At 39.1% G+C, this 15,986-nt stretch overlaps 1 protein-coding gene across 1 annotated transcript; it reads left to right on the top strand.

Moving 5' to 3' along the window:
* Nucleotides 1-42: 42 nt before the first annotated feature.
* Nucleotides 43-4,730, top strand: CRIPT (CXXC repeat containing interactor of PDZ3 domain). Its single transcript, XM_079298025.1, has 5 exons — nt 43-136; nt 917-982; nt 1,395-1,449; nt 2,111-2,214; nt 4,255-4,730. The coding sequence occupies exons 1-5, from the start codon at nt 121-123 to the stop codon at nt 4,317-4,319; spliced, it is 306 nt and encodes a 101-aa protein (XP_079154151.1). The 5' UTR covers nt 43-120; the 3' UTR covers nt 4,320-4,730.
* Nucleotides 4,731-15,986: the final 11,256 nt, after the last annotated feature.

The raw sequence follows: 15,986 nt of genomic DNA, 5'->3' as shown, positions 1-15,986 counted from the left end.
TCGCGCCTCTCACCGCGGAGCGCCGGCGCCGCCGGGCAGCGGAAGGCGGCGGAGCCCGAGCGGCGGCACTTCCGGGGCGGTGCCGGAAGCGGCGGCGGCGGCGGCTGTGGAGGGGCCGCCATGGTCTGCGACAAGTGTGAGTACCGGGCTGCGGGGGACCCTGCCCGACCCGCCGGGCCCTGCCCTCACCGGCCCTGCCCTCACCGGCCCTGCCCTCACCGGCCATGCCCGCGGGGATCCCGGGCTGCCCAGGGTGGGCCGCGGGTGGCGGTTCCCGGCAAGGCCCTGCGTGAGCTGTCATTCTCCGCCTGTGGAGCGCATCAATTCGCATAGTTTAAGTGATTCTGTCCTGTATCAGCAATCGCGTGAGCAGCAGGGCCGGGGAAGGGGTTGTCCCGCTGTGCTGGACACTGGTGAGGCCGCATCTCGAGTGCTGCCTTCAGTTAACCATTACATAGACACTGGGGTGGTGGAGCGGGTCCGTGGAAGGGCAGCAGAGCTGGGGAAGGGTCCGGAGCACAAGGTCTGATGAGCAGCAGCCGGGGGTATTGGGGTTCTTCAGTCTGGAAGGGAGGAGGCTCGGGAAGGTGGGTGTCGGCCCCTTCTCCCGGGCAATAAGCGACAGGACAAGAGGACATAGACTTAAACTGGGCAGGGGAGGTTTAGGTTGGACATTCGGAAGAATTTCTGCACAGAAAGGCAGATGAGACCTTGGAATGGGCTGCCCAGGGAGCTGGTGGAGGAGTCACCGATCCTGGAGGTGTTTAAGGAAAGCCTGGACGTGGCACTCGGTGCCGTGGTCTGGTACACGGTGATGATCGATCACGGGCTGGACTCGATGAGCTCAGAGATCTTTTCCAACCTAATTGATTCTGTGCTTCGGAGTTTTTTTCATTTGTAATGTTTTCTTATGTAGGTGAGAAGAAGCTTGGAACAGTGATCACCCCTGATACATGGAAAGATGGTGCAAGAAACACTACAGGTAACCTCAGCAAGGTTTACAACTTGGTTTTGAGGTATTATAAAGCTATTTGGGCACCTGAGCTATGTTACCATCTTAAGACTTTTTATTACTAATCAGGTTAAATATTAAGTCATGTACTTTCCCTCCCGTGCTGATTTAATGCAGTAGGAATTTATTTGTCCAGGATTTGTCAGTATTGAATTTCTCTGGTTTTGTTTTCTGGTGTTTTTTTTTTTTTCTTCTTCATGAGAGGACTATACATAAAGTATTTAAATGGAGTGTAAAGTGTTCTGTTACCCTGTCTCCTAATGCTGTGCTGAATATTTTCTCTGTCACTTTATTTGCATACAGGAAAAGTTGTAAATGAAGATTTTTGAAGTATGCTTGGAATGGGGAAATTGATTTGGTTATTGATTTGTTTATTTTGTAGAAAGCGGTGGTCGCAAATTAAATGAAAACAAGGCATTGACCTCAAAGAAGGCAAGGTTAGTACTTAAAACTGATTTTGGCTAAGAGCATCAATTAGCAAACTAAGTGAGGCCTGTTTCCTGCACTCCTGGGCCACTACTCCAAACTTGTCCAAAATACACTTAATAAAGTAAAGTTGAGGGGATTATGGTATTTGATTTGTTGGTAAAAATACATCCATGCATATTTCATGGGTGCTTTCTGCTCAGTCATAGGGTGTGGGCAACTATTGTACTGCAGGTCTCACTGGGATTGCTAGGATTTGATGCTTTTGTAGGAGAGAAGCTAAGAATATTTATTTTCTGTGCTAATATTGCCATGATAATCTCTTGACCATTTCCTTCATGTCTTCAGGACTTTCTGTTTGCAATGGGGCAAGATACTGCTGGAAGGTGTTTAAGTTCAAAGTCATGTAGTGTATTAGTAAAAATAAACATTTTTAGTTCTGCTTTCCTGAAGTTGTTGTCTGTAATGGAAGGAATGTTTCTTAATGGAGAAAGTGGGAGCTTTTCTGCATACTTTGTGTAGCATGTTATAAATAATTCTTGTATTTTTTTCTAAATTACAGTTTTTGTTGGAGTTTCTGACTGCACCCTCTGGCTTAGACTTTTTAGTATAAGGCAGAAAGAAAAACTTCATTTCAAGGTGTATAAATAAAATACTTCTACTTTTTCCCAGGTTTGATCCTTATGGAAAAAACAAGTTTGCAATATGTCGGATTTGTAAGAGTTCTGTCCATCAGCCAGGGTCCCACTATTGTCAAGGATGTGCCTATAAAAAAGGTGAGTTTCACTGAGTGCCAAAATACCCCAGTTTGCCTTGGAACAAGAGAGAAGGCACAGCACTTGAATGTGTATTTGTGAAGGAAAGGCTAAGATGAGATTTAATTGCTGTCTTCAGCTATTGATAGGCAGGCACAGGGAACATGGAACCAGACCCTTAAGTACACAGTAATATAATAAAAAATAGTGTACATGGGTTAGAATGTGGAAAATTCTAATTACGTACAAGGAAAGCAATTTTTCAGTCTGGGAGTGATCAAATATTCTAGTTGCCATCAGTAATATTCTAGGTACCATCAGAGGTTGTGGAATCTTTAAAAGAGATATTCAGAGCATGACTTAACCTGAGCCAACTTTATCCAAGTTGTCATTCTGTAATTCTGCTTCTTTTAGAATATTTCTGGTATCTATTTGGAAAAATAATTCTGAACTTAATCTTGGCAATTGCATAGAGAACTGTCAACTAATAAGTTTTATTTTCCTTAATTTAAAAAAACCCAGGTCTTACAAAACTCAGTTGTTTGTTGCAGTCCCTTTTTTGCTCCCTTCTCTTCTTTCCCCTTTTTTTAATAGCTAAATCTAAAATTCCTGGATGGAAAAAAAGCACCATGAAGTCAGTTCAATGATTAATGCCAAGGAGTTTTTACAGCATGTAATGTGAACTGATTTTTAGATGTACAGCTAAACCTAGACAGTAGTAAGCTTTGTTTGTGAACAAAGCTTGTAGTTCAATAGTTATGTGCTGTGTCACTGAGTCAGTGGTTTAGCAGCCTGCTATAGGAATGTTGCCTGCCAGGTCCTCCCCAGATGGCTGCCTGAACCCATATGGTGGAACCTTGTACTCTTTCTTAAACTTATGTCTGGTTTGGGTGGGCTTCAGGTTTTGATCTCTATCTGTTTTGTGTATCCTTCCAGGATGAACCTGTTATCTTCATAAAATTAAGAATTTTCTAAGTGCTTTAGGTTCTAGCTCTCACCATCAAAGATGTCATTAGGGCATCCTCCTTGAAGCAAATGCAGTCGTACAGCTCAGTGCTTCAGCTGTTGTGTATCTCTGAAATTGAGAGGCAATCTCAAGTTAATTAACCCTCAGTTTAGACCTGAAGTCACTATTTAGTGGGCTGAATTTTGGTCTCCAGAGTAAATCATGTGGCATGTTCCCTGCTGTTCTCTTCCCTAATGGACTACTAGATATGTGTCCAGTCATGATCTCAATATATGAAAGCACACAATTTGGAGAAAGTAGGAGTAGATGCCACTTGACATTCTTTGTTTGCTGGTGAATGTTTGTGTAAATTGAAGTGTGGTCATACCAGATAAAAGACATAGTACCTTTCTGCTCTGAAAGGAGAGGGAAAGATTGAGACAACCCACCCCTCTGCCAGTTTGTGTACATTTGGATGCTCTGGTCTTTAGACTTGACACTTAGAGTTTAGAGCAAAGTCCTTTGGGATATCAGTGTTTTTCACTTCAGCTCTCAGGTTTTCTTTGTGGTCATTGTTTTTCACTCCTGCTCTATAAATACCTTAATTCTATGAAAACATATTCTAAACTTTCTCAGTTCTCTGAAGCATCCCTGTTAATGCCCCATTTAGCAGTCTGTTGGTCACTGTGTTTTCTTAGCCCTGCTACTTTCTGTCCATCTCAGGCCTCATTTGGCTACAGGATTTAAAGTGATTAAGAACACAACATTTTTACCTTTTTGTCAGAAGTGAGCCTTTCCTGGCTCTCTTCAAGCATTCCAGCAAATTCTAGAGGCTTCCAACAGTATTGTGAATGATAATGCTCTCAAAATAGAGCTTATTTTCTTTAGTGGAAGGATTACACACACACTAGTCATATTAACTTGTATTAGGAGTTACAATATTACTTCAAAGTTTGTAGTGTCTGTTGAGAATGTCTGAGAGCAGAGAGATTGCCAATAAGAGCTCATTTGAACAATTTCTTGGAAAAGATCCTTACAAAAACATAGCAACTGTGTTTTTGAGGAAAGATTTTAAAAATTTTGAAATAATTTACACACTTTTTGTGTGCTTATAGGCATCTGCTCAATGTGTGGCAAGAAGGTCTTGGATACGAAGAACTACAAGCAAACATCTGTCTAATTGTACTGACTCATCTTTTTATGAACTTTAGCTTCTGTGTCTTTGTACAGTAACTTTTCTCTAAATTGATTTGTGAATATTACTTTCTGGAAGATAGTACATTTACTTGGAATGAGATGTAAAGACAGTCTGCTTGCCTAAAATGTACATATTATTTGATTATTATTGTTTTAGCACTAATATTAACCGGTATTTAAAGGTAATGGCTTTCAGCAACTGATGTAGTTCAAAGGGAAGGAGAAGATCTGAGTGTAGAGCTGGAAACTATGTTGCCTCAGGATACAAATCTTTGAGGTGAATACTTTTTTTTCCCCCCTATCACAAGTCTTCTGCTTATCTCATGGTAATGTTTTGTACGTGTATAAAATATGAACTTGCATCACCTCATTAAAGTATCTTCATTTAATTGTATGCCTGTAAGTATTTATAATTATTCTCATCCCAAACTATTATGACCTTGCTCATTTTAATGAATTTTCCTGTTGTATTTTGTTTCTGACTATAGTATGGTTGGTTAAATCACAAATTGTTAAACTAGTGAAATCTGGTGTGTTGCCCTGCCAGTTCTTTCTTTAGTATTGTTGTGGTTTAGCCCCAACCAGCAACCAAGCCTCATGGAGCTGCTCCCTCACTCCCCCACCATCAGGACTGGGGAGAGAACTGGAAGAGGAAAAGCTTGAAAATTTGTGGGGTAAAGACAGTTCAATAGGGAAAACCAAACCAAGAATTAATTCACTACTTCCCATGGGCAGGCAGGTGTTCAGCCATCTTCAGGAGAGCAGTGCCTCATCACCTGTTATGGTTTCTTGGGAAGACAAGCTCATCACTCAGAATGTCCCCCCTTCCTCCCACTTTACACAGAGCATGGTGTCATATGGTCTGGACTATCCCTTATTGTCAGTTGGGATCACGTGTCCTGGCTGTGTCTCCTCCCAACCTCCCAGACAGCCTCAGCTTCCTCACCAGTGTGGCAGTACAGAAAGCCTTGGCTCTGTGTAAGCTCTGCTCAGCAATAACAAGCACTTCTCTATATTATCAGATCTGTGTTCAGCACAAATCCAGAGCACAGCCCCAGTAAGCCACTAACAGTGAAGAAAACTAACTCCACCCTATGCAAAACCAGCACAGGTGTTAGGATTGATCAGCTATTCCCTTGTTAGCTCCAAGGAGACTTTATATATGGTATCAGATGTCCCAAGGCAATAAAATAATGAGCATCAATTTCTAAATATCTCAGTCTCATAATTTTCTACGTTAGTCTGTCCTTTAAATACTTGGTTTGAATTCTGTGATGTAATTGCTTATATACATGTCAAATTTAAGACATCAAAGCAGCCAGCCTGCTTTTCAGCTCTGGTTTGATACAAGAAGTTAATCTCTGAACATGAGAGGTTGACTGTGGCTCAGCAATTCTTTTGTCCTTTGCTTAGTTTCTATCTATTAAAGTAATTTCTGATATGGAGTGTAATAATTACTCCTTCTGCATGTATTTTGAGAATAAAGAATCATACATTCTTAATTCATGGTTAATTCTTCATTCTTAATTCATTCTTAATTTAGAGCAAAGAATTAGTCATTCTTAATTTATGGTGGAGTTTTTACTAGACCTATTTAAGTATTTACTCCTCCCTGCAACCTCTTCTTGGCAATTTCTTGCTTCTGCAACTGTCAGCTGTAACAGAAAAACTATCAATGGGAATTTCACTATGAACAGATACTCCTCTATTCTGGGTTTCCTTTTGTTCTCATATTATTATAGAGGAAACTGCATGATTAATGGAAACTGAAAAAAGGGCTGTTCTTTCTGTGGGGCTAAATGAAGAACACTGAGCATACAGTTGTCCTCTTTGCTGTTGCCTTCCTGCCATGCTGTATCTGTGCTGCAAGTAGCCCTCTAAAAGGGATTGTCTGACATTTCCTGTCATCCTTAACTATCCATTGTTGAACATTTATCACCAAAGTTTCTCTTTCAAATGTGTTGGCTTCCTGAAGTTGCTAAAGAGGTCATTCTTTTTGGCATTTTATATTTGCTGAGAAGCTTTGTCAGGATAGTGGAATGAACTTCCCAAAAGAAGAGAGGAATGCTGCTGTTTTTTTTTTTTTTTTTTGTAAAAGCTTTTCCTACTGTAGCAACTGCATAGAGGTACATGGATTAGCTAGCTGGTCATAGCCTGGTGGTGGCTACTTGTTTCCTAACACATCAAGGAATTCTCAAATTAATGTATATCTCTCTGACTCATCCTTTATATGACTGAGAAGAAAATATCTGTAACTGGCTTTAAGTTTTGCAGTAAATCTTGTCAGAAGTATGTTTGACAATTTCAGGTGGAAGGTTCTCCAATAATCCCTGAACTCTTCACACTTTATGGATATGTTCTGTAAGATTGATTGATTTTTGATATTCTGTAAATAAAACTTCTAAAACTGGCCAGTATCTCTGTTTCAAAAGAATGACATCAAAATTCTTGAATGAATTGGCATGATTTGAATGTTTATTACACCTTATAAATGTTGGCATTGAATGGATACTTCCTTTTGAAGGAGGTATTGAAGATTGAAGAATAATAGGAATTTAAAAATATGATGCTTGGTTCATAATTATTTTGTGAATTGAGCTTTTGTATATTTGTATCCTATCAATGGACAGCTACTTTTGCATGTTAGAATCTGTTTTTGATTTGGTAGGGTTTTTTTTAATGGTGGATACAAACTCTTTGGTTTTTCTAGTGGTTTTTACATGCTCAGGTTATTTAATCTGTGGCTCTCAAAGCTCCTCAGCTTCAGGAGATTATCAGTTCCAGAGATCTGTAAAATTTGCTGATATATTACTCAACTTTCAGAAAATCTAATTTCCCAGCAATTATTTTGAAGTCTCAGTGCTTTAGGTGTAGATCACAAGGCATCCACCTCCTGAACCTCAGAGATGTGCCACAGTTCAAGGCAGCCTTGGCAGAAAAGCAGTTAAGGGTAGTTATTAAGCTTCTATACATCTTCAATATAGTTGAAATATCATATAAAAGCATAGTGTTTTGTAATCATGGGATGTCTTTCCTTAGACATTATGCAGTAAAAAACAAAAGAAAATTTGTAATGAAAAATTGCCAATTTTGTTTAATGTACTGAGAAGAACACAGTAATATTCCCAGATGATCAACCTGTCCTCTAAATCACAGGTTACATAAGAGATTTGTGCTGCCAAATTTCATAGGATTAGAATTTTCCTCAGTACTGCCGAATTCTTACACTGTCCTTGCTGTGTGTTCATTGGCCAGAACTATTACTGAGCTAAGTGTAAGCAACATTTTGGTGCAGAGTATTAAGACAACAGATTAGCTACACTGTGACTGGAGAAGCCAATCAGATGAAAATTTAAAAGGGGTTGAAGAGTCCTTTTTGTGTCAGGGCATTCTCCCTTTTTTTTTTTTTTTTTTTTTTTTTTTTTCAACTCTGCTCTTCCTGCTGCAGAAGCTGGAAAAAGTACCATCCAAGAATGATCATTTGGCAATACTGTTCCAAAGCATTAAGACTGTTTTAATTGTTTACTTGTAGAACTGTGGTGGTGTTTTCTTCCCTATTTGGTTTATTCTGTTTATTCAGCAGAATAATAACCAGAAAGACTTTTTCTTCTATACAAGGATGCCACTGACCACTTTACATTTAGTTTTTCTTGAAAATGGCCCAGACTTGCACCAAAAACTTCAAATCTTTTGCTTTGTTTTGTTTTTTGTTTATTTGTTTTTGGGTTTTTTCAAAATAAGAGATGTACAGCTTTCAAATGGTAAGTCTTGTACCTGCTTGTTCTGGCATCATTCCTATCATCAGCCCATCTCTCTGCAGTGCCTCAGATTGTACAAATATTCCAGTTCTGCTCCACCCAGAGACACTTAGGCCATGACCCTCTGCCAATCTCCCCACACTTCTGGGCAAGAATGTCTGGTGCCTTTGTATTATCAGTGGTCATTAAAGCTATATACAAAAGTTGAAAGCCATTCAAAGTAGTGCAATAAACCATGTTTCTTTATTTTCCTAATAAAAGCTGTAAGTTTCCTAGATACATGAGGTTCCCCAGTGTGAGAGATTCATTATTCATTGGAAGATGATAGCACAAACTCTATATAAAGACAAAATTTTGTTTATGATAGGGCCTCTATGCTATGACTTAAAATTCTGGAGTCTTTAGAAATCCCCTTGATAAATCATTGTTTTTCATGGATTGGAACTGTGCTTCCTGATTTTGTGTAAGTATATACAGCCTAAAGATGTGCCTTTTTCTGTTATTTGCTTTGGATATTGGAGAATCCAAGAGTGGTTTTTGGCATGTTGCTCCCCAGGCACTGACCTACCTGTTACTTAATAGAACTGTCTATTCAGTGAGCACTGGTTCAGCATGGGATCATGAATGTGTATCTCCTTTGCTTAAGAATTTCTCATTAGATCACTGGTTTAGAAAATAAATGTGGCCCAGTGCAAAAGGGAACAGTGGTGACAGGAAAACTCTCCCTGGATATCATGAGGGAATGAAAACATTGGTGCATCACACTGAGGTTTGCTATTAAGCAAAAGTATTTTTGCTCTCCCAATCAGCAGAACTGGTTGGGCAGTATGAGAAAGCCTCATGGCAGCCCTTAGAAATAACAGACCCAAGTGTTTCTTTTCATGGAGGTTATAGCTGTGCCTCATATGAAGACCAGTTGGTTTTGAACTGCTTGTCTTCCTCCCAGATGTGTGATTTTATGGATGAAGTTGTCATCTGAAATTCATCAGGAACTGGTTTTCTATCAACTTTTATGGGAGAGGCAGTTCACTTTGCAGAATGTGTATTCATCATGTCTGGCTAATGCAGAAAATGCAAGTGCTGTGTTGGCAGTGTTACTTACTGTGCTTACTTCTTGCACTTAAAGGCAACAGAAAAAGCTGTGTTCAAGGAACCTGGAAGAATCTGAAATTTTGCCAAGCAAGTGAAGAAAGATGGATTAAGTATTTTCCATGTGGGTATTGCTAGTAAAAGGTTGCTTTGTTACATGGTTCAGGAAAGCATCACTGACATTTTATTTTTTTTGGCTTTTTTGCATTCATTTGTGACAAACAGAAAATAGATTTTTCAGGCACTGGTGACTTGATTACCAAATAACTACCTAATTAGGCAGCCATTTTCTACTACTGGCTTTCTAGTAGAAAACTTCTCAAAACTACTCCTTCCTTTCTGTCTCTCTCTTTGCACTAAAAGATGCAAACTGAACTTAGCAATGTTAGTGACTCATTAGGCATCAGCACTTCCAGCAAATGCACTTGCTGTGTGCTCATCTGCCAGCTGCTATTGGGAAAACAAATGTTGAGGAGGGTTTGTTCTCTGCATCATCACGGTGCTGATGATCCAATATCAGTATTGTTAACTGTTTCAGGTCACATGCAAACACACAGAACTCCCATTTGCCATTTTCTACTGGCTAATGGGTCCCATCACATGCATTTTAAATATATCATAACCAGCCCAGTCTCCAGGAAATTATTACTTGCTGTTGATTTTTGGTTATTCCTTTCGCTGCCGTAGAAGGTAAAGATTTTAAGTTAATACAGCTGCCAGATTGTGTAATGGATATTTACTGTTCTGATATGTTTACTACTGTTCAGTAACACAGCAGTGCAAGTAAGAGTGTGTGACAAAAAGCATGGCTCTCAGAGAGTTGGCTTCTAGCTGAGTCCAATTGTCGTATTTTATTGATTAAAATGTTTAAATGCTAATTGGATTAAGCAAAGACTTTACTCTGACATCTTATATTTTCTGTCTTTCTGTGGGAGGCTTTTGAAAAAGTGATGACATGGTATTTCAGTGATGAATAGCTTTCATTTTATGGCTTTCAAAAGCATTCCTAAAGGATGGAAAGTAAAAAACAACTGATATAAGGGAACAGTAATTCTACGGATTTTCAGAGTGGTTTGGTTTGGTTTGTTACTAGAGTTCCAAAGAAATCTTTGAAAGATCATAGTTTGTTTATGAAGTGTCAGCCTGAATTTGAAGTGAACCTGAAGCTGTGACTGCATTGCTCTACCTTAAAATAGATCCTTGTTTGGATAATGAGATATTAGTAACACTAATTGCTGCCTTATCATCAGAATATGTGAAATGTAAATTCAGAGACTTCCCAAACTGGCACATTTCTGGAAATAGTGGACAGGTAAGTAGATCAATATGGATTTACATAAATTTGGTAGGGCTGCCCTGAAGACAAAGAAGGGTGCACAGTCCATGTGGCATCTGCAGTGCTGTTGAGGAGGCACTGGGAGGAGAAACTCCTGCTAAAGAAGAAAGTGTCTAAAGAAAAGCTAAAGAAAAAAGTGTCTGCTAGTGAGGGCAGCAGAATTCAGATTCTAGAAGTCAATGTATTCAAATTTACTTTCTGTGGCAAATTCTAAAACATTACAGACAGTGAACTGTGTGAGTGAATCTTTGAAGCTTCTAGGAAAACTGTATAGAACAGCAAAAACAATTTATTTTTCAAGTGTTTACTGCTAATATTCACAACCCTTCCTCCCCTTCCTTTTTTGGGGGTCCAGATTTTTTGAGTAACATAGAAGCATTTGTTACTGGTGAACTTGGAGTAAGTGCACTTCTGATAGTTGCACTGAGGGAAGAAATAGATGACCAGGTATTATGACACATGAATTAAAAAGAAAAAAACCAGTTTTTAAAGACTGTTGCATTTATTATAAAAGAGAAAACTTTAAAAATTATTTATCTTAGCTGAATTAAAAACAAATGATCATGCAAATATTAAGGTTATAAACCAGCTTGCAATCTCCATGCTTTTTTATTCTATGAAATATTTCTGAAGATTGTTTTGTGTTTTGGTTTTTTTCAGAAACAGCTGGGGGCCAGGGAGTTGGGTTTTTTTAAAGTTTGAGTTTACTTAAGCAAATAATTGTAAGTTTCAAATCCTTTCCAGTATGAGACTATATATGGCAAGGACATGAAGATTCTTCAGAGGTGAATATACAGGTTAGCCAGGTTTTGACAAATGTGCTTGTCACATGCTAGCTGTGAGATGCAATTCTATAAACACTGCTCAACCATAAAGTGCCATATGCTCTGGCTTTATTCCTGCCTTTATATTCATAATGAAAATGTCCCCATTTGGACTGAGGGAGAAAATGGTAGGACTAGAAACAGTAAAAGTGTGTGGAACACAAGTGCACACTTCTGTCACTGAGCACTCTGTAAGCATTCGTTTTCCCTTACAATCCCACACCAGATGGATAAATAAGAACTACTCAGCTGATTTGTCCAAGGCTGATGAGGAAGTTCATGTCAGGTTGGGATTGGAACTCAGTGAAAAGAGCTGTGGCACATGTAGATTGCTGGGAGATGGCTTCTCTCTGTCTGCCCTTTCAATGTGCAATCTTTTGGTACCTGTATGACCAGCGCACACCAAGACAAGAGTTTGACCCAAGAAGTGTTTTAGTGAAGGAATAGTGAAGGAATTAGCTAGAAAAACAAATAGAGCAGAGTTTTCATATGGGATTTTTTTCCCCTCAAGGTCTATTCAAAGTTTTCCATAACATTTTATGTGTGTGTGTGTAAGTTTCATACCAGTACTTAATACTTTGGGCTATGCAGCTGTTTTCCTTGTATAAACATTTCGTCTGTATAATTGGTCAGCTTTCAGCACTGATTAAAGTTAAATAGGAATTTTGACATTTAGTGAGCACTTCATACATCAGACTATCAGTTCAATTTGTTCTTACTTGAACATGTATGGGCTATGATATATTATCCCAGTTCTGCCAAAGATTAAGGCATATCCAGCTTCTTGTAGGGCATTTTGTCAAGAAGATGGGTCAACAGGATTACAGTGCTTTGAAGAACAAGTGTATCTGAAAGTACATTTGCATTTGAAAAATGCTGTATTTATAAAACTGGTAAAACTAGGAATGCTGAATGAATCAATTATCTGATAGGAAAAAAAAACCCAACCCAAGAATCTACAGAATCTATAACAACTTGATTCAAATTAACAGTTAGATTTTGTCACACTTGTTGATGGAGTATAGTATCTCTTTCTCCCAAGTATTGCCCTCATTTGATTTAGAGGTGCAAATATCTAAGGGTAGTCAGAGACCTAATTTCCATTAAATTTATTTCATTGAGAATGGGTAAAGGAATTGCACATCAGGCTGTGTAATAAGATACTGCACAGTATGTGTAAGGTACAAAATGTGGCATATCAGAACAAGTGGTATTTTTTATGTACCATCACCATCTGATTTACTGTTACTGCAGGTTTCTTTCCAGTAAAACTTTAATAAAAATTCAGCTTGCCATTAGTGGGTATATAGTGATACAATAGGAGTTGATTTTTTTGTATTACCTTGTTGGTTCTGTATTCCTTTCAATAAGTGGGAAGCTGTTCTGAGCTGGATTTTCCAGCTAGTGGTAAATAAATTGCCTTCACTGGGGGACTGAGGCAGGCTGTTAACTGATGACTGAACATTTTTGGTACATGGAAACAGGCTGAAGGTGCAGTACTGATATACATTGCATGGTACTTCATTGCATAATACAACCCTTCTCAAAGTTGTTCTAGAAAATTGCTTTAAGTTAAGGAAAAGGATTAAAAAGGTTTTTTGAGGGCTAAGCAAATACAGGTTTTTCTTCTTTGGATTCTGCAGAAGGCCCCATAACATTTCTATGTATTAGAGAGTCCTAATTTCAGGATATAGAATCATTTCTGTGGAAGAAAGGGGCAGTTCTGGAGGAGAATGGCTCTCCAGTACTATATATCCCTATTTCATTGTAGTCCACTCAACTGAATTCCAGCTAGTGACTTTTAGGTATGAGCACATGATTGCCTTGGTGTTTTTCTGGTGGGCCATGAATTTCAAAGGGCAGCTTAACAAGCAGCTGTTTCTGAAGGGTTGTGGCATCTTTGTCTAACCATGTCAGCTGGGAATTTTAACTTGCACCTTAATTCTGCCAACCAGATAGGATAGAGGGCAGAGCAGAAGCAGATTACATCAATCTTGTATTTTCTGGCTATTCATAAGCAGGATGCTGCCTGGGGAGACCTTTTTTAATCAAGGCATCTTTTAGTAAACAACCCATAGAACCCTTTGAAGTGGGGCTGAATCCTCTAGAGCAGGGCTTAGTGGTCTGAGTCCCCAAGGATGTTTGGTCATCCAGTTCTCCTTAACATCTGGTTAATGCCTGTGTGTATTTGGGAATATGTAGTTAAGTTTTTCTTCTGTAGGTTTTGTGGGATGAGTTGGTTTGTTTTTGATTTCTTGTGTGGGAATGAGTAGGTGGTTTTAGATTCTGACAGTAAAATGTTACAGTGGCATTATGCTGTGAACAGTGAGAAAATACCTCATCTGTTTTTTGTAGGGTAGCTATGAATTAAACACTTTTATTCTTTAGCACGAATTTTAGGAGATGCAAGGTGCTAACAGAACATGAGAACAAAGCTGTGAAGTAGCTGTTTCTCTGATAGAGTTTCTCCAAACATAACACAAACACCACATATGGTAGCTCTAGTGTCTGGCAATTGTTTTACTGTTGGTGCTGTCAAGCTGTTGGAATCTGTTTCCATTTAATTCTTGATCAGCATGAGAAATTTCTTCCTTGGGTTTTGAATCTTCTTGCAAGACTGCAAAATAATCATAGAACAATTACAGGTGGAAAAATCCTCAAGGTTTCAAGTTCAAACTTTGACCAAATATCACCATGCCTACTATACCATATAACAAAACACAAGGTCTGCTTGTTTTTTGAACACTTCCAGGGAGTATGACTCCACAATTTCCCTGGGCAGGCTGTTCCAATGTTTAAAAATGCTTTCAATGAAGACAATTTTCCTAATATCCAGCCTAAACTTCCCTTGGTACAACTTTAGGCCGCTTGCCCTTAATGATGCTTGTGATTGGTCCTGTTTGTCAACATTGAGCAATACACATATGCATCCATAAAGTGATTTGTTAAATCTTTAATCTGAGTTTCATATTCTAGAATATTATGTCTGGACAAAGGTTCACAGCAGTATCATTTTAACTTTTGAGAACAGCTCTGAAATGCACTTTTGTGCAGATAAGCAGCAGTGGCCATCTCAAGGCTGAATATCCCATTGCACGTGAATTAGCATAAAATGAAGCACGTGAGCACCTCTGTCTGCAAATGACTTCACCAAGGTCCTGGGAACTGGGTCCAAAATCAGCTTTGGCAACTTGTACTTGTGAAGTAGCATGGAGATGGTCCTGCTGTGCTCCAGGCACACACCATCACATTTGAACACCAGGTAGTGAGGTGAGCTGTTGTGCTAAAAGCATTTGTTCAATGCTTTGAAAAGCCAGTAAGTGTAGTACTAATGAGCAGTACTGGGCTGGGAATATAAATGATTGTACACCACCATAACTAATCTGACAAAGAAGGCATTTGGGACTGTTCATAATATCCTATGTACTAGTTACCATTGCTGTATTCTTTGTAGAATTATCTCTCAAAATATTTTTGTTTAAGCAATACTCAGCTGCTGTTACAGTTTAGATGATGTGACTGCTGTGGCTCTTCTGGGGTGCATTCAAAGAAGGCATTAGAGAGTCCCTGTCCCATTTGTATAAACCAGTGAAATACATGACTCACTTTCTGCAGCTCAGCTATGACTGAACCCATTTGCTCCTCCTCTCTGGCCAAGTTCATGAGGCCAGTATTAAACCAGCACCCACTTATTTTATTACATATTTTAAACATTAATAAATTTTAGAATCTTCTAAGATCAACATATGAAAACCGTTCTTCTATCTGTAAGATATCTGTCAGCCATGACAAGGAGATCTTATTTTACCAGTGTGATCTATTTCCAATGCATCCTCAGCCTCACTATCACAGTCATAAAGCAATCTCCAGTATCACAGTCCATTTGTTGTAGTTACAGTAGGAATACAGTAGGGTCACTGGCAAGTGGTACTGTTTGCTTTGGGGTATAAGGACCATTTTTTCAAGTGTAGCGTGTATGCTCATTGTTTGATAGCATCAGCCTCCTCAATGAAAAGGAGAGCTCCTCTATTGTGAGAAATCTTTTTTTCTACCCAGAAAGAAGCACCAGTCTGGAAGTTACAGGTATTCTTGGTTTGCTTGCAAAAGTGATCCAGCAAACCTAGCAGATGCCCAGCTAAGCCATCTGCAGCTGCCAGTAAAATATGTACATACAGTGGCAGACCACAGAACCTACTCTTCATACAGCTTCCTGCCAAGTCCCTGCCCACTGAGAAGGCTGGGCAATAGGAAAATATTTGCAGCATGCCCTTGAAGCTATTTCAGTTCAGGGTGAGGAGCCAACTCCTCAATTAAGCACCTCTCACACAGAACACCCTCCTGCCAATCTTTCTGTTTGTAGATGATGGCAAGTGTTTTGTGTGCAAGCTTTCAAGAAGTCAGACTGAGAAATGCTGTCATGAAAGATAGCATTTCTGTGGCATGAAACAGCCCTGCCAATAAAAAGCTGCAATTAACCATATAAATGATAATAAAATCGTACTATGTAAACTGTAATTTCCTACCAAAAAGAATTCTAAGATAATCTTTGTCACTGATCTAAACAAATCTCAGTCTATCATTGGCACTGTTCCTGTTGTCTGTGAAAGAGCCTTGCCTGCTATGAGAAGAGGAAAGTATTCTCA

Source organism: Erithacus rubecula, assembly GCF_903797595.1.
Source record: "Erithacus rubecula genome assembly, chromosome: 2".
Classification (NCBI taxonomy): domain Eukaryota; kingdom Metazoa; phylum Chordata; class Aves; order Passeriformes; family Muscicapidae; genus Erithacus; species Erithacus rubecula.
The sequence above is the reverse complement of the archived record's forward strand: the minus strand, read 5'-3'. Positions and strand labels throughout refer to the sequence as shown.